This window comes from Sus scrofa, chromosome 6 (genome assembly GCF_054392235.1).
Source record: "Sus scrofa isolate SSC_HxYL_T2T_F1_AM1 chromosome 6, Sscrofa_HxYL_maternal_Yorkshire_Landrace_v2.0, whole genome shotgun sequence".
Lineage (NCBI taxonomy): Eukaryota > Metazoa > Chordata > Mammalia > Artiodactyla > Suidae > Sus > Sus scrofa.
Genome location: NC_139388.1, coordinates 49914494 through 49941065, shown reverse-complemented (window position 1 = coordinate 49941065; position 26572 = coordinate 49914494). Strand labels below are relative to the sequence as shown.

Genomic DNA, 26572 nt, shown 5'->3' with positions numbered 1-26572 from the left:
AATGGCAAAAAGACAAAAAGACAAAAAAAAAAAAAGTTTGCCTGGAAAGATACTGGGTTTGGTGCTTCATTAGTAACAGCCTCTATATCTCATGCTAAATTTCCCCTTTTACCTCTGCTTATAAGAGTCTTCCAAGGAGCTCCCGCTGTAGCTCAGTGGAAACGAACCTGGCCAGCAGCTACAGCTCCAATTCGACCCTTAGCCTGGGAATTTCAATATGCTGAGTGTGGCCCTAAAAAAGATCAAAAAAAAAAAGAAAGATGGAGAGAGAGTCTTCCAAGAGTCCTAATTCTCTTTGAGTGCATTACTGGTCATTTTTGTTTCCCTAAAATTTTTTTGTTTATGTTTTCAAATGTATTGATAGCCTTGTATTTGGTATAACATTTAAAATCAATAACTATAAGGTTCCTCTCTTTATATACCCATTTTTCAAACATAATGCTGTTTGTCTTTTCACACATTTTCATCAGTGTCACCAATGTTTTATCTGTATTGTTTTTATATATTAGGTATTATATGATGCAGTAAAAAGGATACCAGCCTGAATACCTTTCCTACTCATTACAATCATTACTTTCCCCACCTATACCCACGATTACTTCATGTTCCATAGGAACTATTGATGTAAAATTTTAATTTATTACCCTGTCTTTTTTCAATTATATATTGTCTGATGTTGAGTAAGTTCTGTAGAAAGTTGCTTTTCAATAATACTAATGACAATGCAACAATAGCAATGACCAACATTGTGTGTGTAGCTATTTATTATATGACAGGGGCAATTCTAAGCACTTTGTGTTTTTTAAAAGAATTATTTTTTAAAAAAATTGAAGTATAGTTGATTTACAATGTTGTGTTAATTTCTGCTGTATAGCAAAGTGATTTAGTTATACATATATACTTTAAAAATGTTCTTTTCCATTGTAATTTGTCATAGGACATTGAATACAGCTCTCTTTATGTGTTTTATTTGATCCTCACACAAAATTATGAGGTGGGTATTATAATTAGCCCCATTTTATAATTTCTACCAAGACATATACATATAAAAACACAGACAAATGCTCGGGAGTGAAAATCTTCTAAGCAGATAGACTATCCTTTGAGAATGGAATTGGATACAAGGATAGTGGTCAAAGGCCTTATTTGTAATGTTTCAATCTATTATAAGGGAAATACACTGATGCATTATTTCTGCAATTCAAATAAAAGATATGATACAAAGACATACCTAGGGAGAATGTCAGGGCACGGTGTTTAAAGGCAAAAACTCTGGAGGAAACTACAATGTCCATCAATAGCAATTTGATGAAATGATACTATAGGAACACAAGGAAACACCATGAAGATAGTAAAAGATCTCTATTTACTGAGTGGTAAGTTGTTCATGAAGGTTTTTACAATAAGGAAGTCTAAATTTTGTAAAGAGCAAAAGGAATAAGCCATCTTCAAAAATAAAAAGGTCACTTCTCCTGGATATTGAAGGTATCTTATAAAGGCATTTTACAAACCATGATGTAAATAGATGGACTTTACAAATTTAAGATGGATTAAAAGACTAAGAATGTAATTGGAAGAAAGAAAATGAAAATCACAGGATTTCATTTCAGGATGTATTCTCTGATGCTCATGATAAGGTTGGAAAGGTCCCCAAAGTGCCGTTGCCACTTTCAATACTAGACTGAACTATCTGATGGCAAGAGAAATAGGAGCTTTTATTAAAGGGTTTCCAAAATGTATTGATGGGGTGCTTTTCCTGAATGATTTTTCTTGGGCTGAACAAGCTGCAGTCAACAATTAAGATGTTTCTACATTATTCTATGTAGAGGGATCCATTATCAAAGTCTCTTTTGCTGAATAACTGAATAATTTTGAGCTGTAATTAAAAGCATTCCCATACATTTCATATATTGTTTTATCACCAGTACAAATTTTGATGTTGAATAAGCTGTGAGTCAAAATTGAAGGTCTTCCCACATTCCCTGTATTCATAGGGTTTCTCACCAGTATGACTTCTATGATGACTAATAAGTTGTGAACTCTGAGAATAGGCTTTCCCACATATCTTACATTCATAGGGCTTCTCACCAGTGTGAATTCTCTGATGCCGAGTGAGGTCTGAACCAGAACGAAAAGCCTTTTCACATTCCTTACATTCATAGGGTTTCTCTCCTGTGTGGATTCTCAGATGTTTAATAAGTTGTGAGCTCTGACTAAAGGCATTGCCACATTCCTTACATTCATAGGGTTTCTCCCCTGTATGAATTCTCTGGTGCTGAGTAAAGTTGGAGCCACTACTAAAGGCCTTCCCACATTCTTTGCATTCATAGGGCTTCTCACCAGTGTGAATTCTCTGATGTCGAGTGAAGTTGGAGCCACTACTAAAGGCCTTTCCACATTCCTTACATTCATAGGGCTTCTCGCCAGTGTGAATTCTGTGATGTCGAGTAAGGTCTGAGCCACAAATAAAGGTCTTTCCACATTCCTTACATTCAAAGGGTTTCTTGCCAGTATGAATTTTCTGATGATGACTGAGTCTTGAGGGATGTCTAAAGGCCTTCCCACATTCCTTACATTCATAGGGTTTCTCAATGGTATGAATTATTTCATGTGTGGGAAGCTGTGAGTCATGTCTAAAGGTTTTCCTATATTCCTTGCTTGCACAGTATTTCTCTTTATTATTAATGATTTGCTGTAATGTAAAGGACGGATGTTGACTAAAGGTGGGCCTGCCTTCATGGGTGAATATCAGTTGACTGAAATGTCCCTCCTGAGGGCCATGCTGTTTCTCAAACTGGCCATTACATTCCCAATCATCTCTGAAACTAGAGCACTGAAGGTCATGTCTTGAAAGTCTTTCCATTATCTCCCACTGGGCTGACTCTATTTCATACATTTCCTTCTTCGGAAATAATTTCTTGGTCTCACATCTTGATTCCAGGACTGAAAGAAAATATGAAAGCAATCACTCACATTTTTCTTGTTTGGGAGAAATAAAATTTCAATTAAAATGGGAGAATTAAACTGAATTTTTAAAAGATGGCCAGGAAAGGAAGAGTGAGGAGAGATGACATAGTAAGATGAAGGCAGTAAAAAAGCCACTGGTTTCTAAATGTTGCTATAAATCAGAATTATTTAGGGAAGCTTGCTAAATATACAGATGCCTCAGACTCCCTGGTTACAGGATGACTCTAATTGTACAGATACACATGCAAAATCTCACAACATAGGGAAACATACATATAAGAGCACCCCACAGCGTGAACTATAAAATAAGTGAAATGATCCTATGTACTTAATAGGATTAAATGAATAGGTCTAAGGGAAGATTTCCAGGGATTTGGCAAACTATGCACTGCTGCCCTGCAATAATTAAGTGAAGTTTTACTGGAACACAGCCACATTTATTCGTTTATGTATTGTCTATGACTGTTTTTGAGCAATGGTGGCAGGAGGAGTTGCAACAGAGACCACGTTGACTGCAAGCCTATGATATTTACTATCTGGTCCTTTAACAAAAGCTTTGTCAGGCCCTGGTGAGATCTGCATTGTCCATTATAGTAGCCACTGGCATATGTGTCTGTTTGAATTTACATAATTAAAATGAAATAAAAATCCAAATTCAGTTCTTCAGTGGCACTACCCACATTTCTAGTGTTCAATAGCCAAATGTGACTGGTGTCTACAATACTGGAAATCACAAACATAAGGCGTTTCTAACTGCTTAAGATTCTAGATTCATTAATAAAGGCTTAGTTTATCTTTAACCAATAGAAGGTGGCAATCTAGATGGGAGAATATCTTAAGAAAAGTCAAGTGTTGAATGAATCTACCATGAGTGGTATATAGGGAGGATTTTTTGGTGGCTAGATATGGTATATATTTGGGATTTGATAAAAACACTGTGCCTTGGAGTTCCTGTTGTGGGTCAGCTGTAACAAGCCCGACTAGTATCCATGAGGATGCGGGTTTGACCCCTGGCTTCACTCAGTGGGTTAAGGATCTAGCATTGCCGTGAGCTGTGGTATAGGTCGCAGACATGGCTCGGATCTGGTGTTGCTGTGGCTATAGGCTGGCAGCTGCAGCTCCAATTTGACCCTTAGCCTGGGAATTTTCATATGCTGCAGGTGTGGCCCTAAACAGACCAAACAAACAAACAACCTGTGCCTTGCCATCATTAATAAGTCTACAAATAACAAATGCTAGAGAGGGTGTGAAGAGAAGGGAACTCTCCTACACTATTGGTGGCAATGTAAATTGGTATAACCAGTATGAAGGATCCTCAGAGAACTAAATATACAACTACTATATGATCCAGTAAGCTCACCCTGGGAATATATCTGGGCAAAATTATAATTCAAAAAGATACTTGCACCCCCATATTTACTGTAGCACTATTCACAACAGCCAAGACATGGAAACAACCTAAATGTCCAATGGACAGATGAATGGGTTAAGATGTGGTTCATATATACAATGGACTACTACTCAGCCATAAACATAATGAAATAATGCCATTCACAGCAACATAAATACAGCTAGAGATTTTCATACTAATACTATATGATCTCACTTATATGGGAATCTAAAAGATGGCACAAATGAAACTACCTACCAACAGACATAGAGAATAAATTTGTGGTTGCCAAAGGGGTAGGGGGCAGGGGTGGACTGGGAGTCTGGGGTTAGTAGATGCAAACTATTATATTTAGAATGGATAAGCAATGAAGTCCTACTGTATAATACAGAGAACTATACCCAATCTCTTAGGATAGACCATGATGGAAGATAATATAAGAAAAAGAATGTATATGTATGTATGACTGGGTCACCTTGCTGTACAGCAGAAATTGGCACAACATTGGAAATGAACTATACTTCAATAAAAAAAAATTTTTAAATACTGTGCTTTGGAATTCTGTGATTGTGAACTTAGGAAAAAAGAGAAGCAGACTTAAAAAGAGGAAGAGCACAAGCACTGTGGCAGTGATGATCAAGTGATAACAACATTTGCAGGGTTAAAGAGAAGGGAACAGAATATAATGGGAGGCACTGTATTATTATTGAAAGATCAGAGGTACAAGATTCAGTTTATGGACAAATCAATTCATCTTTCTAAGCCCCCAACTGTCTGTCTATATGACAGGAATGATAACTAACTTTTATGATCATTGTGAAGATTGGACTACTATAGGAAAAAACACTTGGTATAAAATAAGTATTTAGTGGAGTTCCCATTGTGGCGCAGTGGTCAATGGATCCGACTAGGAACTGTGAGGTTGCGGGTTCGATCCCTGGCCTTGCTTGGTGGGTTGAGGATCCAGTGTTGCTGTGAGCTGTGGTGTAGGCTGCAGATGTGGCTTGGATCCCGCGTTGCTGTGACTCTGGTGTAGGCTGGTAGCTACGGCTCCGATTGGACTCCTAGCCTGGGAACCTCCATATGCCATGGGAGTGGCCCTAGAAAAGACAATAAATAAATAAATAAATAAATAAATAAAATAAGTATTTAGTATTTAAGAGAGAACATTATGGAAGAATTTCCACACACAAAGGGGGACAGCAGGCAAGTGAAGTGTGTTGAAGATCACACAATGGACCTAGAGGGAAAACCTCAGGCCCCAAAAGTCAAGATCATTCTAGTACCACCTTTCGCTTTTTCTCATGTAATTTAGCAAATACTGCTTAATTGTGCTCCTAAATATATCCTGAACCTCTTCCCTTTATATCCAATAGAATACTTAATATGAAAATCTCTCTCCCTTGGACTAGTGGACTAGCTTCCTGCCTAGTTTCCCCACTTGAGGTTTGCAACCCACGTCACTAGGCTGCCACAGCTCTGCTTAAAATCCTATGGTGTTTTACTATACGATAGCTGCTTTTACAATAAAAGCCAAGCTCCTGAACATAGTCTACAAAGCTCTGAATGACCTGGTTCCTGCCCGCCTTTCAACCGAATCTCATACTACACTCCCTTTTGGTTTCTAAGCCCTGTCTACACTAGCCCTATTTTGTAGCTCTTTAAATGCTCCTAGCTATTAATTCTTGTTTAGGCCTTTCTAGGCACTTTTCCTTATGTCCAGATGGTATTTTCTCTTATTGTTTTTGCCTTTCCAAATCTCTACTTAAAAGGTCATACTTTTTGAGGAGTTCCTATTGTGGCGCAGTGGAAATGAATCCGACTAGGAACCATAAGGTTGCCAGTTCAATCCCTGGCCTCACTCAGTGGGTTAAGGATCGGTGTTGCTGTGAGCTGTGGTGTAGGTCGCAGATGTGGCTTGGATCTGGCATTGCTGGGGCTGTAGTGCAGGTTGGTAGCTGCAGCTCCAATTAGACCCCTAGCCTGGGAACCTCCCTATGCCATGAGAGCGGCCCTAAAAAGCAAAAAAAAAAAAAATCATACTTTTTTGAGGCCTTTTCTGATTCTACAACCAAATTATACCCTCCTTGTAATTAGACTTTTAGCAATTTTTTCTCTTCCTTAACAGGATTTTAACAATTTGTAATTACCTATTTATTTAGATTGATTTAATATCCTTCCCTCAATAGGTCTTAAGTTCTGCAAAAGCAAAGAAAATGTATATTGTCTTCATCAATGTGTATCCAACTCTGAGCATGGTTATGGTACATATTGGAAGATCAACCAATATTTGTTAACTGTCTCAATTAGCAAGTTTTTTTGTTTTTGTCTTTTTGCCTTTTCTAGGGCCGCTTCCCGCAGCATATGGAGGTTCCCAGGCTAGGGGTCTAATTGGAGCTGTAGCCACAGCCACAGCCACAGCAATGTGGGATCCAAGCCGTGTCTGTGACCTACACCACAGCTCACAGCAACACCGGATCCTTAACCCACTGAGCAAGGCCAGGGGTTGAACCTGCAACCTCATGGTTCCTAGTCGGATTCGTTCACCACTGCGCCACAACGGGAACTCCAGCGAGTATTTAAATATATATTCCTTAATGAAAAATATCTAAAAAATTCCTCTAGAAAAAAGGAACAGGAGTTCCTGCTGGCACAGTGGGTTAAACATCCAACTGCAGAGTTCTTGCTATGGTGCAATGGGATCAACGTCTTTGGGACACTGGGACACAGGTTCGATCCCTAGCCCAGAACAGTGGGTTAATGATCCAGTATTGCTGAAGCTGCAGCTCAAGTTGTAAGTGTGGCTCAGATCTCATTCCTGGCCCTGGAACTCCATATGCCATGGGGCGGACAAAAAAGGAAGAAAAAAAATAATCTAACTGTAGCAGCTTGGGTCACTGTGGAAGTTTGATCCCTCACCCAGTGCAGTGGGTTAAAGGATCCAGCATTGCCACAACTATGTGTAAGTCCCAGTTGTGGTATGGATTGGATCCCTGGCCTGGGCACTTCCATATGGCATAGGTATAGCCATAAAAACAAAAAGGAAAAAGGGACGTAATTTTTTCAAACATGGCACACTGAATACATGCATTTATTTTATTTTTTGTCTTTTTGCCTTTTCTAGGGCCGCTTCCCGCAGCATATGGAGGTTCCCAGGCTAGGGGCCCAATCGGAGCTGTAGCCGCCGGCCTACGCCAGGGCCACAGCAATGCGGGATCCGAGTGGCGTCTGTGACCTACACCACAGCTCACGGCAACACCGGATCCTTAACGCACTGAGCAAGGCCAGGGATCGCACCCTCAACCTCATGGTTCCTAGTCCCATTCATTAATCATTGCGCCACTATGGGAACTCCTTTTTTTTTTTTTTTTAATTTAATATATGCATTTATTACTTTTCTTTCATGAAGCTCCTCTAAAGTGATAGTAATGACATTAAATGAAAGACAAAACTCCAAGAGGACGAAAAGAGTGGGGGAAAAAAAGAGCAGCAACAAAAATTTAGAAATAGAACAGATGGAATAGTAATACATGATGTATCAACCATAAACAAAACAAAACAAAACAAAACAAACCCTGAAACCTAAGTCACAAATTGGCAGTATTGTAGAAGGCCAGATATTTTCAAGAATGCAATCAACAGGTTATCTTTGAAACTAGGGTGCATGAGGGCCTGCTTTTAAGGAAGATTAATGTTAAATCTATAAGAAACAGACCCCATATTCTCAAACCTACTTCATACAGCAGGCTGATTCCCCAGTCTACTATACCCAGTAAGCTCTCAGAATCGGACACCAAGATTATTTTACTAATTCCAAAAAGAAAGGAGAGGATTACATTCTGAAGAAAATCAGCCCAAGAGAAAAGAACTGATAGGTAGTGTCAGCCAATGAACTGTTCTAGGCAGCTCACTCTACACTGACCACCACCAATAAATCTATAAATCTTCAGCCACAAACAAGCTCAAATCAGACATTTAAGGCTCAAATAAGTCTTAATAGGAGCAAACAGCCTTGATTCATTAGCTATTTCAGGAAAACATTAAATAAAAGAGCTTAAAATAAAAAAAGAGAAAAAAGGAAGAAAAAAATTAAAATTCATAAGAATGCTTCTAAAAACAATATAAAACAATCCCACAAGAGAAGGATATCAGAGAAAGAAATAGTGAAAGATGAAAAATGGTTTTATAAGAATTAATACAAGAATTAGAACTTCATAAAATCTCACAGTAAGTATAATATAAAAAGTAGAGAAAAAATAATTCTAGGGCTAGCAAAAGAAATTTAAGATCTGAATTATGAGTGTTCATTCATTCAAAAAAATTACTGAGCCTTTACTATGTGTCAGACATAGTGCCAAGCATGGTATATAAAAAAATGATCAAATGGAGTTAGCGGCCACTACTAAGGATCTGGTGTTGTCACTGCCGTGACTCAGGTTAGATCTCTGGCCTAGGAACTTCCACATGCTGTGGGTGCAGCCAAAAAAAAAAAAAAAAAAAGTGATCAATCAAGGTTTGAAACATACAGAACAGAGAAAAAGAGAGAATACAATGGGAAACATATGATAAACAAAATAAAAGAAGAAAAATTGCAGGGATTTTTAGTTTCCAAAATGAAATGTCTCAGTGAGTGCCCAGCCAAATGAAAAAATAAAATCAACATCATTAATACCTCAACACAAAATATCATAACCTCACAAATAAATAATAAACTCTAAAAGATTCCAAAGAGATTAAACAGGTCGCCTCAAAGAATTAAAAAAAAAAAAAAAAAAAAAAAAACCTGAATGGGTTTTGGACTTCTCAGCAACACTAGATACCAGAAGATTAGAAATTCTTAAGCAAAGCCTTTAAAAATGTGAAGGAAGTTTTCAATCTAAAATTACATTTCCAGTCAAATTATCAATCACATTTTTATTCATGCAAGAACTCACAAAATATACTATTACTTCTTTTACATACTTCCCTTGGTTGCTTTTGAAAGATGTGCTTCATAATAATGAGAAAACAAACCAAGAAGGAAGGCAAGAGATCCAACAGTCAAGGTATACAAAAGTATCCAATCCATGCAAATACAGAAGAGAATCAAAAAGCACTCAAACGGGAGTGAAAAAGGGGATCAATGGGACAACCCTAAGGGAATCCACTAAAGCTATGTAACAACTGCACCTAAGGAAGAAGAGCAGAGGGTTAGAGGAAGATGTCTCAATTAAAAAACAAACAAGTGACCACGATGTCTAAAAAGAGGTTAGTGACAGATGCAAAGGAAACTAAGCCACTCTCAAAGTTAAGACAAAGTTTAACTTCATGGAAAAGAAAACCATTTACACAGGCCTAAGGCGAACTGAATAATGATTTATTAAAAATTGTGGTATAATTATATTTGGAGGATGAGGAAAGAGGGTATAAGCTAAATTTTCGAACTCCACAGTGAAAAGTCAATCATCACTAAAACCAGATTTAATTCTTGAAAAAATTCTGAGAGAAGAAAGGATAGAAATGGTGACAAATGATAACGGCATCACGGGGAAGGAAGATTATGTAGGAAATAAAATAAATGTAAAATATGAGTTCCAGAAGGAGAATATGGTGATGATGCAGAACCAACAATAAGACAAATTCCCAGAGTTGAGGAAAACGATTAATTTTTTTTTTTTTTTTCTTTTCAGGGCCGCACCTGCAGCATATGGAGGTTCCAGGCGAGGGGTTGAATCAGAGCTACACCTGCCAGCCCACACCACAGCCACAGCAATACAGGATCCGAGCTGGCGTCTGCGACCTACACCACAGCTCACGGCAATGCCAGACCCTTAACCCACTGAGTGAGGCCAGGGATCGAACCTGCAACCTCATGGTTCCTGGTCAGATTTGTTTCTGCTGTGCCACGAGGGGACCTCTGAAGAAAAAGGTCAATAATCAGATGGTTCCTTTCTCTGCTGAGCAGAATTTATGAGGAGTTTTAATTAGATATCTTGGTAGAATTCCTGAGGTTCAAAGAAAAAGAAAACTACACAGAAGTAAAAACCTGATGAATGAGGTTGTATCCTAGAAACACATTTGTGTTTGGTGTTGCCCAAACAGTTATCTAAAGTTTTGTATTAGTTACCAGCCTTGAGATATCAGGGGATTAATATAGAAATATGGATTTCATGCTTTTCTTGAAAGATTGGATTAGCTGGCAGGACTCGGCCTGTATTCTCAAATGACAGCTAACTTAGACTTAAGTATTTACTCCTTTGAGACAGGGTACAGACTCTCATTAGCCACTGTCCCCACTGTTTCTTAGTTCTACATGGATGCTCAGGCCAGAGTTTCAGTTTTCATGTACATTTGCAATATTGGTTTTCTTAATTTTACCTTTATTTCTGAAGGGTTTTGGAGATCTGGGTTGACAGTTCTTTAGCAAATAAAATATTGTTCAATTTTCTTTTTCTCTTCTTAAAGGCCGCAACTGTGGCACATGGAAGTTCCTGGGCTATGGGTTGAATTAGAGCTGTAGCTGCTGTATATACTACAGCCATGGTGATACCACACCTGTGACCTATGCCACAGCTTGTGGCAATGCCGGATCCTTAATCCACTGAGAGAGGCCAGAGATCCAATCAGCATCCTCACAGAGACAGTATCAGGTCCTTAGCCCTCTGAGTCACACCTGCAACTCCTGTTCCACTTTTCTGACCATGGTTTATGAAGAGAAATCCAGTCATTCAAATAGTTTCTTTACAAGTAATGTATTATTTTTCCATAATTCTTCCAATACTTTGCCATCCATTTTCAGCACTTGATTATGATGTGGGTATGGATTTTGTTGGGTTTATCCTGCTTAGGGTGGCTGAGCTTCTTGCATTGACATGTTTGTTATTTCTTCCACCAAATTTGATCAGTCATTATTTCTTCAAATATTTCTTACATGAGTTCTTGTTGTGGCTCAGTGGTAACAAACCCAACCGGTAACCATGAGGATGTGGGTTTGCTCACTGGCCTCACTCAGTGGCTTAAGGATCTGGTGTTGCGGTGAACTGTGGTATAAGTCACAGACAAGGCTCGGATCCTGCACTGCTGTGGCTGTGGCATACGCTGGCAGCTGCAGCTCTGATTTGACCCTTAGCCTGGGAACTTCTGTATGCTGCATGTGCGGCCCTAAAAAGCAAAAAATAAAAATAAAATAAACTTTCCCTTCCTCTTCTGGGACTTCAATGATACAAATATTAAACTCATCTTGAGGTTGTATTCTTTACAAGTTTTCCATCTTTTTTCCTGTTATTCAGATTGCCTAATTTCTTTTCCTGTGTCTTCAAGTTCATTAATTTTCCTGTTATCTCCACTCTCCTACTGAGCCTATCCAGTGGGTTTAAAAATATTTGGCCATCATATTTACCAGTTCTAAAATTTTCATTTCTTGTCTACAGCTATACCACCCTGAACACATCCAATCTCATCTAAAATTTCCATTTCTTTTCAAATCTTGTTTTTATTATTATTTTTTGTCTTTTTGACCTTTTTAGTGCCTCACCCATAGCATACGGAGGTTCCCAAGCTAGGGGTCTAATCAGAGCTGTTGCTGCCAGCCTATACCAGCGCCAAAGCAACTCGAGATCCAAGCGTCATCTGCAACCTATGCCACAGCTCACAGCAATGCCAGATCCTTAACCCACTGAGCGAGGCCAGGGATTGAACCTGTAACCTCATGGTTGCTAGTCAGATTTGTTTCCACTGCACCATGATGAGAACTCCCTGTATCTTCTGTTTTTAAATTGGATGTTTTTGCTATTGAGTTATATGGGTTCTGTATATATATTTTAGACATTAACCACTTATTAGATATATAATTTGCAAATATTTTCTCTCATTCAGTAAGTTGCCTTTTTGTTTTGCTGATACCTTTTCAGTGCAGATTTTTAGTCTGATGTTATCTCACTTGTTTATCTTGGATTTTGTTGCCTTTGCTTTGGTGTCGTAACAAAAAAAAAAATCCAATATGAATGCCACTTATCCTCTGTTTTCTTCGAGGAGGTTTATGGTTTCAGGACTTGCATTCAAGACTTTAACACATTTTGAGTTGATTTTTGTGCAAGGTGTAAGAGAGTGGTCCAGTTTTTACACCATTTATTGAAGAGACTGTCCTCTTCCCGTTGTATGTTCTTAGCTCCTTTTCCATTAATTAATTGACCCTATATATGTGGGTTTATTTCTTGGCTCTTTATTATGTTCCACCGATCTATGTGTCTGCTTTTATGCCAATACCATACAACTTTTACTGTAGCTTTCTTTTTCTTTTCCTTTTTTTTGGTCTTTTTGCCTTTTCTAGGGCCACTCCCACGGCATATGGAGGTTCCCAGGCTAGGGGTTTAATCGGAGCTGTAGCTGCTGGCCTACACCAGAGCCACAGCAACTCGGGATCCGAGCCGTCTACAACCTACACCACAGCTCACAGCAATGCCGGATCCTTAACCCACTGAGCAAGGGCAGGGACAGAACCCGTAACCTCGTGGTTCCTAGTCAGATTCGTTAACCACTGCGCCACGATGGGAACTCCCTACTATAGCTTTCTAATCTAGTTTGAAATCAGAAAGTGTTATGCCTCCAGCTTTGCTCTTTTTGCTCAAGATTGCTTTGACAATTCAGGGTCTTTTGTGGTTCCATACAAGTTTTAGGATTGTTTGTTGTATTTCTCAGAAAAATGCCTGTGGCATGCAAAAGTTCCAGGGTTAAGGCCTGAACCCAAGCCATAGCTGCAACCCAAGCCATAGCAGTGACAGTGCTGGATCCTTAACCTGGTATGCCACCAGGGAATACCTGCCTTGGAATTTTGAGAGGGATTGCACTAAATCTGCAGATTGCTTTGGGTTGTATGAACATTTTAACAATATTTATTCTTCAAATCCATGAGCATGGACTAGCTTTCCATTTATTTGTGAATTCTTTAATTTTTTTTCCCATCAATGTCTTATTTTTTCAATGTACAGGTCTTTTTTACCTCCTTGATTAAATTTATTTCTAGGTATTTTGTTTCTTTTTGGCTGCACCTGCAGTGTGTAGAAGTTCCTGGGCCTGGTGGCGAACCTACACCACAGTAGTGACCCAAGCCACAGAAGTGATAATGCTGGATCTTTAACCACTAGGCCACCAGGGAACTCTGCATTTTTTTTTTTCCAGGGCTGCATCTGTGGCACATGGAAGTTTCCAGGCTAGGGGTCAAATCAGAGCTACAGACTGCCAGCCTAAGCCACAGCCACAGCAACCTGGGATCTGAGCTACATCTGTGACCTACACCACAGCTCATGGCAACACCAGATCCCCAACCCCACAAGAGGCCAGGGATTGAACCCACATGCTCATGGATACTAGTCGGATTCATTTTCACTGCACCACAACAGGAACTCCTCCATCTTTTTTTTTTTTTTTTTTTTTTGGATGATGTAGTTTAAATGGGATTGTTTTAACTTCTCTTTCTGAGTGTTTGTTCTTAGTGTATAGAAATGCAATTGATTTTTGTATATGGATTTTGTAACCTGCAACTTTGAATTCATTTATTAATTCTAACATTTTTTTTTTCTGATGGAGTCTTTAAGGTTTTCCACACATAATATATCATCTCCAAATAGTGACGGTTTTACTTCTTCCTTTCTGATTTTGGATTGCTTTTATCTTGTTTTCTCCCCTAGTTGCTCTGGCTTAGACTTCCAGTACTATGTTGAATAAAAGTGGTGTGAGTGGTAATTCTTGTCTTGTTGCTGATCTCAGAGGACAAGCTTTCAGTTTTTTACCACTGACTGTAATGTTAGCTGTGGCCTTGTCACATATGGTCTTTTTAATTTTGACGTACATTCCCTTTTTATGGAGAGGTTTTATCATGAATGGTGTTGGAAAAAACTCAACATTTTAAATAAGATTTTAGTTAATGTAATTTTAAAATTTATATGCAAAACCAAAAAGACATGTATAACTAAATACGTCTGAAGAAAAAGGTAGAGGGACCTGTCCCATCAGAGATCAGGCCTTTATATAAAGGCAAGAGTAATTAGTAGAGGGATAGATAAAAAGGCCAATGGAACAAGAGTGACCTGTGTATACACGGAATTTTAATATACAACAGAAGGTGCATTGTGGATCAGTGGAAAACAAGTGGGCTTTTCATTCAGTGGAGCAAAGATAGCTTATTTTCTAAATGGGAAAAAATTATAACTGATCTCACAATTCCTGAAAACTAATTCCAGTTATATCAATAGGGCTTTAATAAGTAAGTCAAAACATAAAAATTCTTGGAAGAAAAAACAGGAGAAAATTGGGTCATGAAAAGGTTTCTTAAGACTCCAAAGGTGTGAAGCATTCAGGAAAAAAGTAAATAAAAAACAATCATAAACTGTGTATAATGTAATTGCTAAATATATAATGTAACCATACTAAAACAAAGAATTACTGTTTACCAAAAAATTTCACAAAGAAAGCAAATAAATAAGCTACAGCTGGAAAAGATGTCCATAAAACATGTTACTGACCAAAAATTAGTACCTAGAAAATACATCAGGAATTCCTAGAAATTTTAAGAAAAAGACAAACAGCCTAATTAAAAAAAAATCAAAATGTTATTACACAGGCATTCCCACTCTGGCAAAGTGGGTTAAGGATCCAGTGTTGCTACACCTGAGGCTCACATTCAACCCCTGGCCCCAAAACTTCCATATGCTGTGGGTGTGGCCAAAAAAAAAAAGGCATTATGCAAAAGAGATGCTAATGGCTGAACATGTGGAAAGGTAATCATCTTCAAGAGTAACCAGGAAAACTAATTTAAAACAATGAAATAGGATTTTATACTCACTAATCAGATTGTTAAAAAAATTTTTTTAATTTATGATATCAATTACAGGGAAAGAGAGTGATACAAACATTTTGAAAACAGTTTGGCATTGCCTGGTGAAGTTGAATAAGAATGTATGCCAAAATATTACAAAGCCACGGTCATCAAGACAGTGTGGTACTGGTACCAAAACAGACATACAGACCAATGGAACAGAATAGAGAGGCCAGAAATAAACCCAGACACCTATGGTCAATTAATCTTTGACAAAGGAGGCAAGAACATAAAATGGGCAAAAGACAGTCTTTTCAGTAAGTATTGCTGGGAAACCTGGACAGCTGCACACAAATCAATGAAACTAGAACACACCCTCACACCATGCACAAAAATAAACTCAAAATGGCTTAAAGACTTAAATATAAGACAAGAGACCATCAAACTCCTGGAAGATAACATAGGCAAAATATTTTCTGACAACAACCTTATAAATGTTTTCTCAGGTCAGTCCCCCACAGCAACAGGAATAAAAGCAAAAATAAACCAATGGGATCTAATCAAACTGACAAGCTATTGCACAGTAAAGGAAACCAAAAAGAAAACAAAAAGACAACTTACAGAATGGGAGAAAATAGTTTCAAACGATGCAACTGACAAGGGCTTAATCTCCAAAATATACAAACAAGTTATACAACTCAACAGCAAAAAAGCCAACAACGTAACTGAAAAATAGGCCTGAATAGACATTTCTCCAAGGAAGATATACAGATGGCCAACAAGCACATGAAAAAATGCTCAACATCACCGATGATTAGAGAAATGCAAATCAAAACTACCATGAGATACCACCTCACACCAGTCAGAACAGCCATCATTAATACGTCCACAAATAACGAATGCTGGAGGGGGTGTGGAGAAAAGGGAACCCTCCTGCACTGTTGGTGGGAATGTAAACTGGTATAACCACTATGGAGAACAATATGGAGGTACCTTAGAAAACTAAACATAGAACTACCATATGACCCAGCAATCCCACTCTTGGGCATATATCCACAAAAAACTTTCTTTGAAAAAGACGCATGCACCTGTATGTTCATTGCAGCACTATTCACAATAGCCAAGACATGGAAGCAACCCAAATGTCCACCGACATTTGGCAGGATTAGGAAGATGTGGTATATATACACAATGGAATACTACTCAGCCATAAAAGAGAACGAAATAGGAGTTCTCGTTGTGGCGCAGCGGTTAACAAATGCGACAGGAACCATGAGGTTGCGGTTCGGTCCCTGCCCTTGCTCAGTGGGTTAAGGATCCGGCATTGCTGTGAGCTGTGGTGTAGGTTGCAGATGCGGCTTGGATCCCGTGTTGCTATGGCTCTGGCATAGGCCAGTGGCTACAGCTCCGATTTGACCCCTAGCCTGGGAACCTCCATATGCTGCGGAAGTGGCCCAAGAAATGGCAAAAAGACCAAAAAAAAAAAAACACAAAAAACAAAAAAAGAACGAAATAATGCCATTTGCAGCAACATGGATGGAACTAAGTGAAGTAAGTCAGAAAGAGAAAGACAAATACCGTATGATATCACTTATATCTGGAATCTAATATGTGGCACAAATGAACTTTTCCACAGAAAAGGAAGTCATGGACTTGGAGAATAGACTTATGGTTGCCAAGGCGGAAGGAGCGTGATGGATGGAATGCTTGGGGTTAATAGATGCAGACTATTGCCTTTGGAATGGATTAGCAATGAGATCTTGCTGTATGGCACTGGGAATGCTATCTAGTCACTTATGATATGTGAGCATGATAATGTGAGAAAAAAGAATGTATATGTGTATGTGTGACCAGGTCACCTTGCTGTACAGCAGAAAATTGGCAGAACACTGTAAACCAGCTATAATGGAAAAAAATAAAAATCAGTATATAAAAACAAAAACAAAAACAAACAACAGAATGTATGCCAAAAACAGAACACCAAGAAATAAAGCTAAGCTTTCCTAAGTCTGTTAAAAAAAAAAAAAAGTATGCCAAGACTTGGCAATTACATTCCTAGGTGTATTTCCTAGCAAATTTCTTGCAAAGGCAAATCTAGAGATTTTATATTTTTATGTTAATTATGTTACATACCTATTGTGTACGTACTATATTTTATAAATAACTAAACATTTTTAAAAAATTTGTCTTCTTATTTTTATTTATTTATTTATTTAGTCTTTTTTTGCCTTTTTCTAGGGCCTCTCCCACAGCATATGGAGGTTCCCAGGCTAGGGGTCAAATCGGAGCCACAGCCACAGGCCCACGCCAGAGCCACAGCAACGCGGGATCTCAGCCGCATCTGCAACCTACACCACAGCTCACGGCAACGGCGGATCGTCAACCCACTGAGCAAGGCCAGGGATCGAACCTGCAACCTCATGGTTCCTAGTCAGATTTGTTAACCAGTGCGCGACGATGGGAACTCCTTAACTATACTTTTTTTTAAATAAAAAAACTTAATGGATAGGTTTAAGAGCCACAAGTTCATAGCTGGGTATATATTAGTGAATCAAGACAAATCAAGGCAGGGAATTCTATGTAAAGGCAGTATAAATGGAAGAACAGACAAAGAATAAAAGATAACAGAGATGATTCAGATGTTCTAATGTCTGTTTAATAGGAGTTTAAGAGAGAAAAGAGGAGCAAGATAATATTTGAGGAGATGACTCTCAGGATTTCCTATCACCAGAAAAAGATATGTCATTAGGTTGAAAAATACAACCAGAAGCAAAATATGAGGAGGTAAAGATAACCAGACCTGAATATATCACTGTAAAAACTGAGCCCATTAGAGGAAAAGTTTATAAAGGAACAAGAATCATAAGAAACCATAGGAGAATAACTTCATGGTCTAATGGTAAGCAAAGATTTCTGTTTTCTTTTTTGGCTGTCCCGAGGCATATGGAGTTTCCAGGCCAGGGATCAGATCTAAGCTATAGCTGCGACCTATGCCGCAGCTGCAGCAATGCCAGATCCCTTTACTCGCTGTGCTGGCCTGGGACTGAACCCAGTCCTGGCACTGCAGAGATGCTGCCAATTCTGTTGTGCCACAGTGGGAACTCCAAGCAAAGATTTCTTAAACAGGACAAAAAGTACAGATAGTGTATATCTAAGATTCAAAAACAGGCTAAGGAAGAACTAATTACATAAGACTGAACAAATGTGAAGCACAAAATAAATTTTGTGCTAAGTTTTACAAAAATTGAAAACTACTGTTCAAAAAAAGAAACCATAAAGAGAGCTAAAAGACATTTCAGAGTGGAAGATATTTGCAATTTTTAGAATGTGGAATATGCTCATAAGCAAAATATAAAGAATCCTTACACATTATTAATAAAAACACAGGCAATCCAACAGAAAAACAGGTAAAAAATACTTCAACAGACAATTCACTACAGAAGAATTCCAAAAGAACAAAAATGATATGAAAATGCATCAAGCTCATCAGTAAAAAGGGAAATGCAAACTAAGACCACAATGAAGAATCATTATACACTTAGCAACTGGTAAAAATCAAAGTTTGACAATCCCATACATTAGGATGCATGTAGAACAATGGGAGCTCCCATATATTGCTGGTGGGATTGTAAACTATAGACATTAAACACAGACAATCTAATGTCTACAGATTGTAAACTATAGACATTAAAGAAAAGTTGAGGCGTTCCCTGATGGCTCAGTGGGTTAAGGAGCTGGCATTACCACTGCTGTGGCTCTGGTTACAGCTATGGTGTGGGTTTGATCCTTGGCCCATGAACGTCCACGTGCCCCAGTATAGCAAAAAAAAAAAAAAAAGAAAGAAAAGAAAAGTTGAAAATTGGGCAGCTAAAGACAGAATGTCTTATCCACTTATTTCTCTCCTATTCAAAGAACATAAAGATGTTCATAGTAGCTACTCGTAACTGTCAAATACTAGGAACAAGCTGCCTATGAAAAGTAGAACTGAAGAATAAACTGTGGTCTACTCATATAATCAAATGAATCAACTCTGACTATAAAAAATAATATGTATGAATCTGAAAAGCAAAATGCTCAAGAAAGAAGCAACATGAAAGAATATATACAGTATGAGTCTATGTATATAAAATTCAAACTCAATTAAAACTAAACTATATTGTGGGTGGCCCTCTTAGTTGATAAAAGTATAAAGAGACACAAGATACTAGGGACTCAGTGTTGTAGTTCTTGACCTGGGTGATGGTTCCATGACAGTTCGTTTTATAATTGTTTGACTATCTACCTATAATTTGTTACTTTTCTGTAATTGAGATAATTACCAATAAAAAAATAAAATATATTAATTGTCTGCTGTCCATATCTATCCTGCATGCATAAATGGATAGATGGAACAAACAAATGGAATAAGAGGCCCTGAAATACAAACTAATAAAAATCAGAACTTAACTGCTTAACAGGTAGACAAAACAATGATGAAATAATCACCTGTTGAGTAAGTGATGCTAAAATAAAATATGGGGGGGGGGAGAACTGATTTGGACTTTCAATTTACAGCTTACTGTAAAACATCTTTAAAATGGATTATTTAACTTTAAAATGGATAACTTTTAAATGTTTTTAAAAATAGCAGAAACAAGTTTTTAAAGGATAAAATATCCATAAAATTTGTAGAGGCTAGTTAATTTTCTAAAGTCAGAACTTATAATAACCACAAAGGAACTGACTACATTAAAACATAAGGTTGCCAATCAAAATTAAAATTTAAAAAGAAAAAGCACCCCCTGGAAACTGGTAAATAAACACTTTTATTTCATACAGTCCAGAAAAACTGTTTTCAGGAAAATTAGGACAGTAATAGATAACAAGTATAAAATAGAGCAGTGAACAAGTTAAAGACAATAGCATCCTTAATATGAAAATGTCCACTTTTATTAGCTCTTAAGAGAAGGACACAATTTAGTGTACCAAGAAATCATTGTAAAAGTTATTAGGGATGATAAAGCATTAAAGTTAAGAAAGGGAGGAGTTCCTATTGTGGCTCAGAGGAAATGAATCTGACTACCATCCATGAGGATGCAGGTTCAATCCCTGGTTTTGCTCAGGGGGTTGAGGATCCGGTGTGGCCGTGAGCTGTGGTATAGATCGCAGACACGGCTTGGATCCTGTGTTGCTGTGGCTGTGACGCAGGCCGGCAGCAGCTACAGTTTCAATTAGACCCCTAGCCTGGGAACCTCATATGCCATGGGTGTGGCCCTAAAAAGACAAAAATAAATAAATAAATTAAAAATAAAGTTAAGAAAGGAAGAAACTGTCCACTTTTAGAATTACATATTGAAGTTATGCAAAGGTCACATGAAATGAGGTGCTGGACTTATTAGGACAGATGAAGGATTGGCCCCCTGGCTGCCAATGCACACACCTGCCTCAGGCCTCTGAATGCCTGGCTTCCTTTCTCTAGAATGTTCTTCCTCCTGGTAATCATGTAGAATGATTTACTGCTGTACTTCTTCAGGTCTCTGCTCAAATGTCATCTTTTTTTTTAGGTTGCACCCGAGGCATGTGAAGGTTCCAAGGCTAGGGGTCGAATCAGAGCTACAGCTGCTGGCCTACACCACAGCCACAGCAACATCAGATCCAAGCTGCATCTGTGACCTACAATACAGCTCACAGCAATGGTGGATCTTTAACCCACTGAGCAAGGCCAGGGATCAAACCTGCAACCTCATAGTTTCTAGCCAGATTCATTTCCGCTGCACCACAACACGAATTCCCCAAATGTCATCTTATTGGAGAAAGTTTCTCATAGCATGTCACATAAAATAGCACTCTCCACCCCTTTCTCTACTTTGTTTTACTTTTCAGCACTTACCATTATATATAGTACATATTCATTTATTTGTGTATCTCTCCCTGGACTGGGGGGTAAACTCTGTGATTGGAGACTTTGCCTATTCTATTCACTGCTGTATCAGTGTTGAGTGTAGTGCTGGGCGTGCAAAAGGTATTCAATAAATATATACTGAATGAATGAATGTGTGGTCCTGTTTTTGCTCCTAGGTACCAAATCTCTTTGCCAGCACTAAGTTCTCAAGGAGGCACAGACCCTTATTTTCCAGCATTTTATCGAAAGTCAATGACGTGCACGCTCAAATCGCCCTCTTTGACATCTATGTGGATCAGTTCTTCTACCTCTTTGGCCCTCACCTTCCACTGAGCTCCCTATCTCAACCTTTCTTATGGAGGTTCTACATTTTAGGAGTTATATACAGTAGCCCTATTACGCTACAAACTCTGAAATTGCTTATTCGCTTTTTTAACTCTTCAGTACCTAGCAGAGTTCCTCACACACATTAGGAAATCAGTAAATGTGTATTAATGTATGAAGGAAGCAATGAGAGTAGGAGCTGCTCTATCTTAAAAACCCTCAAAAAAAAAAAAAAAAAAAAAAGTCTTTGGTAACTTAGAGAAAAAAATATTTCCAGAGACAGGGATGCTTTTTAAAGACTAAATACAAAAGAGGATGAGAAGCTTATAAGGAAGTAGACCCAAATTATAGAGAGAAAGGAATATTATCAGAGAAGGGGGAGGAGGTCACCAGCTGGTTAGACGTGGGACAGAAGTAGAAGAGAAGAAAAGTAGGCAGAGTATGTTAAATAAGGGGAAAAGGTAAGGTCATTTGAAAGGTCATGCTGAAAAGGCTTCCTCTTGCACAACAGGCCTCAAGTTTTTAAGAGGCACGTCCCAGACTGCATGTCAAAGGCGCAGTCTCTCCGCTGACCAACCACTTACCTGGCCACTGGCCTCTTGTTAGTTCTCTGTCAACCAGCCAGGGCTCCTTCCCCTGCTCCAAGAAGGAGATCACATCTGGTTTAGAAATAGAATGTCCTGCTTACAAAAGAAGTAACGAGATAAGTTTATGATGAGAATGTCCCAGAATTCAAATCCAATCCCTTCATTATCAAGAGTCAAAGAAAGACACATCGGCGTTACGAAACATAACAGAGAACTTGAGACTCCCCTCATAACTCAAAGCATAAACGCCTCTTTCTAACTCTAAAGTATTAAAAACATTCCTCTGGGAGCAGGATGTGGAAATCCAAACGGTTACTGGAAAGGTAGGTGAGTATAACAGCAGAGGAAGCAGACCCTCTAAGGGCTGAATCTAAATTATTATGGACAGACGTCCTTACCCATCGAAACCAGGTTGCTGTAATTCTCCAGCATCACATCTCTGTATAAAGCTCTCTGATCATCATTCAGGCATTCCCACTCCTCCTGAGAGAAGTCTATGGACACATCACTGAACATCACTGACTCCTGGAACAACAACCATGGTAAATTTTAAAAAATTAGATTTGATTAATACAAAGAAGTACTTTTGTGAAGGAAAGAGAGAGGAAAAAAAAAATAAAGGTAGAAGAAGCGAAAAAACAGAAAGCATACAGAGCGGGGCTGAACGTCTCTGATGCACGTCAAGGGTTATAAACAAATAAGCAGGATCGAATCGCTGTGCTTCCACAGTCACTCTGTTTCCCCCGGGGCAAAACTGCCTGTGTGTAGTGGGACACTTCCATTATCCAAACAAGTCTGGGAAGGTACCGAATCCGGCTAAGAGGAGGAACTATCCAATGAAATAGTATAAACCAACACCCAGCACATGCTTATCATAGAGTCTGTTCTAAACACATGTGAATCTCTCTCTCTCTCTCTTTTTCCAAAATAGCTAAGAGCAAAATTTCAGAATAAGGGATAAAGAGAAGATATTAAAAGCATCCAGAGGAAAGCAGATTGGATAAAAGTCATCAAGAATCAGAAAGGCAATGGGGTTCTTAAGAAAATCGTTGTGAACAATTCAATATGCTAATGAAGAAAAGAAATTCTGATCTAGAATTTCATAACCAAACTATGATTCTGTTGTGACAAGTGAAAAAAGACATTTCTAAACGTAAAAGGTCTCAAGCACAATTTCTTAGGAAACTACCAGAGGTTGTGCTCCACCAAAATCAGAGGAAACCAGAAAAGAGGAAAACATGGGATTCAAGAAAGGGAATGCAGTGTCTCCATGTTCAAAAGGAACTGATGTGTTTGACCAGATGGAAAACATATTGATTGGCATGTGGCAGTGATTCTGGAGATTTTGGCTATAACTACATGAACAACTAAGCAAATAGGGGGAGAAAGCAATTAACCCCAGGAAAAACGAAAGGCTGTAATAGAATAAAACCATAAGCTGGCTCAGCAATGAGTGATATTTGCAAGTCATAAGAATGCACCCACGACTGATTTAACCAAAGGAGTTCCCTCTGTGACACAGTGGGTTAAGAATCCCACTGCAGTGGCTGGGGTAGCTGCAGAGGTGCAGGTTTGATCCCCGCCCCTAGCATAGCGAGTTAAAGGATCTGGCGTTGCTGCAACCATGGCTTGGATTCAATCCCTGGCCTGGGAACATCCATATGCTGCAGGTACAGCCATTAAAAAAAATAATAATATAATAACATATATATATATGATTCATACAGAATCAGAGGAAGTGAAGGATACAATGTGGGAGTACAATGTCCATTCCACGCTGCAGTGAGTCAAGAGATAATGAGTAAAACTGTCCTCAATGTTTGAGAGTTGAGGACAGCTACCTTTTGGGAATGGAAATGGTAGTGTGGCCAGATGAAATAGTACTACTTGACCTGTGAATATACATAAAGTGACTTGAAAAAATATTTTATCTTAGAAAATTAAATTTGCATATAATTTAAATCTGATCCATCCTAATGTCACACCACTATATAATAAAAGTCATTCTTTGTTACAACAAATTCTTTTCCTAAGTACATTTCTCCACAAATAAGATTCTATAATACTAACATAAATGACAATTCTCTTTTGCTTCCAGACATTGAGGCTGAAGGTGATCTTTTAAAGACCTTCCCAATACTGGCCCCATCTTACCCAAAACCATCCATTGCTCAACTGTAAATTCTCTTTGTTCCTGAGCTACAGGAAGCTGATGGACAGCATGATCCAGTTTCACACAAATGGCTTTACTGAGTCTGTGTATCGTGGATGAGCTGGTGGGATGTCAGAGCTCTGTACCAACCACTAGACACACACCTGACCTGAAAGGCTCACACACCAGATCTTTCTATGTATTAAGAATGAAATAAAAAAAAAAAAAAAGAATGAAATCCAGAAGTTCCCTTGTGGTGTAGAGGTTAGGGATCCAGCTTTACCACAGCTGCAGCTCGGGTTTGGGCCTGGCCAGGGAAGTTTCACATGCCACAGGCACAGCCAGAAAACAAACAAACAAACAACCCCCCCCCCAAAAAAAAAAGAATGCAGAGTTCCCATCATGGCTCAGTGGAAATGAATCCAACTAGTATCCATGAGAATGCGGGTTTGATCCCTGGCCTCGCTCAGTGGGTCGGGCATCTGGTGTTGCCGTGACCTGTGGTGGGTGCAGCTTGGATCCAGCGTTGCAGTGGCTGTGTCGTAGGCCAGCAGCTATAGTTCTGATTTGACCCCTAGCCTGGGAACCTCCATAAGCCCCAAAAAGAAAAAAAAAAAAAAAAAAAAAAGAAAAAAAGAAAAAAAGAAAAAAGAAAAAACAAAAGAATGCAATCAAACAAAACTATTCCACCTATTTTCTTATTGGTAAACTGAGGTTTGTGGAGCGGATCAGGGCTTTTCCCTATGATATGCCCCTAATCACTCATCTCTATCCCATCAAATCACTGACCATTAACAGATGGAAAACACATTTGCTGTTCTACCAAGATTTCTGACAGAAGGTCTGAGACACAAGCTGCTGAAGGACCTAAATGATACGAAATGAGTTTGTAAACAGTGTTTAAAAGCAGAAGGGGGGACACTGGAGGGCACCAGTTTGTTTAGGAAGACATAGGGGTCTGATTCCTGAAAGGGGACTGTCTTAATTTATGCAAAAATTTTTTTTCAAATCTGGTCTCAGTCAGGCTGTTTTTTACATTTTGTAAATCACAATTTGTGGGAGCCTATAGGAAATCTTGATGAAATCCATAAGCAGTTTCCAATGGGTTTTAATCTGATTAAGACCTCTTCAGAGAAACTTGTTATCAAACCCCTTGGCTCCCTAACTTCATCCTTAACTTAATCTGTAATTTAAGAGTGTAAAGATCTTTAACCAGACATTTTTTCCTTTTTCCAATAATGATTATCCAACCACTTTTTCTATAAATATCTTCACCAAGAGAGAAAATTTTGAATTGGCTTACTAGAGACCTTTTCCTTAAGAGCAAGGATAAGAGAACTTTGGCACTGCTTACAACTAAACTGTCTGAAGAGTTTTTTTTGTTTTTTTTTTTTTGTTTTTTTTTTAAACACCAAAAGCATCATGATGAGGAAAGCAAATATGTACAGGTACTAGGGGTAAAAATGACTCTATTTGAACAATAGGAAATATCATCTCACCTGAGCCATGGCTTTAATATCTGCAGAAAAGGACCTGTCCTCCTCTGGGCTCCTCTTTTGTATAAAGGCAGAGCTGGGGGAGGCAAAAAAAAAGCTATATAAGATCTCACTCATCTCAAAGCTCCCAGAACTATCATTTTCCTCTCTGTCCACTCTTCACAAACACTTGAAGGGTATTAGTGATGAGAAGGGGTGGGAGCTCCGGTTGCGGCTCAGCGGTAACAAACTTGACTTGTATCCATGAGGATAGGAATTCGATTCCTGGCCTTGCTCAGTGGGTTAAGGATCTGGCATTGCCATGAGCTGTGGTGTAGACTGTGACAGCTACAACTCCTATAAAACCCCTAGCCTGGGAACTTCCATATGCCATAAAAAGACCAAAAAAAAAAAAAAAAAGGGTAAATCTCTCCTTATTCCCTAATCCCTAATCCAAAAACTTCAGGCTTTGATTGGAGCGGGACAAATTTGGACAACCTGTTATGACCTAGAGAATATAGTTTGTATATATACACATATACACAAAAAGATATACTTTTTAAAAATACAAATTGTAGTGTATCCTACACACTGCTATTTTTACTTAATGTATCTTGGACAAGATCCCAACTAGTACATTCAGAGCTATACAATTCTCTCAGTTACACTGTATTCCATTAAATGGAATCTGCTATCCATGATCAACAGGGTTATTTCCAGTCTTTCAAACAATGCTGTAATAAATATCCTTGTATATATATTGTTTTTACTTGTATATGAATTCTGAATGATTAATTTCTAAAAGTTGATCATATGCATTTTAGTTTGGATATACCTTGCTCAAACCAGTTTTCAATGATCTTGGATTTTACAATCAGGTCCCAAGTCCTGACCAGGAAACCAGCTCCTCTAATTTGCCTGACCAGTTGATAAACCAGCTCCTCTAATTTGCCTAGTTTGAGAAGATTGTTGGGGTTAATGAGTCTTGCCTTAAGAAAAGTGAA

The 26572-nt window shown here is 38.5% G+C and overlaps 1 protein-coding gene across 5 annotated transcripts in view; it reads right to left on the bottom strand.

Annotated features, from left to right (window-relative positions):
* Positions 1 to 1347: 1347 nt before the first annotated feature.
* Positions 1348 to 26572, bottom strand: part of ZNF566 (zinc finger protein 566) — a 33812-nt gene continuing 8587 nt past the window's right edge. Inside the window, exons 2-5 of one of the 5 annotated variants that reach the window (XM_021097191.2) lie at positions 25593 to 25665; positions 22340 to 22466; positions 21939 to 22037; positions 1348 to 2943 (exon numbers count right to left, since the gene is read on the bottom strand). In XM_021097191.2, coding sequence (XP_020952850.1) covers positions 1919 to 2943; positions 21939 to 22037; positions 22340 to 22466; positions 25593 to 25601 — 1260 coding nt within the window. In that variant the 5' untranslated portion in view covers positions 25602 to 25665 and the 3' untranslated portion in view covers positions 1348 to 1918. Of the gene's footprint in view, positions 2944 to 21938; positions 22038 to 22339; positions 22470 to 25592; positions 25666 to 26572 lie in introns of those variants that run through there. The other 4 variants (XM_021097192.2, XM_084960779.1, XM_021097194.2 and 1 more) reach the window with 4 other exon arrangements.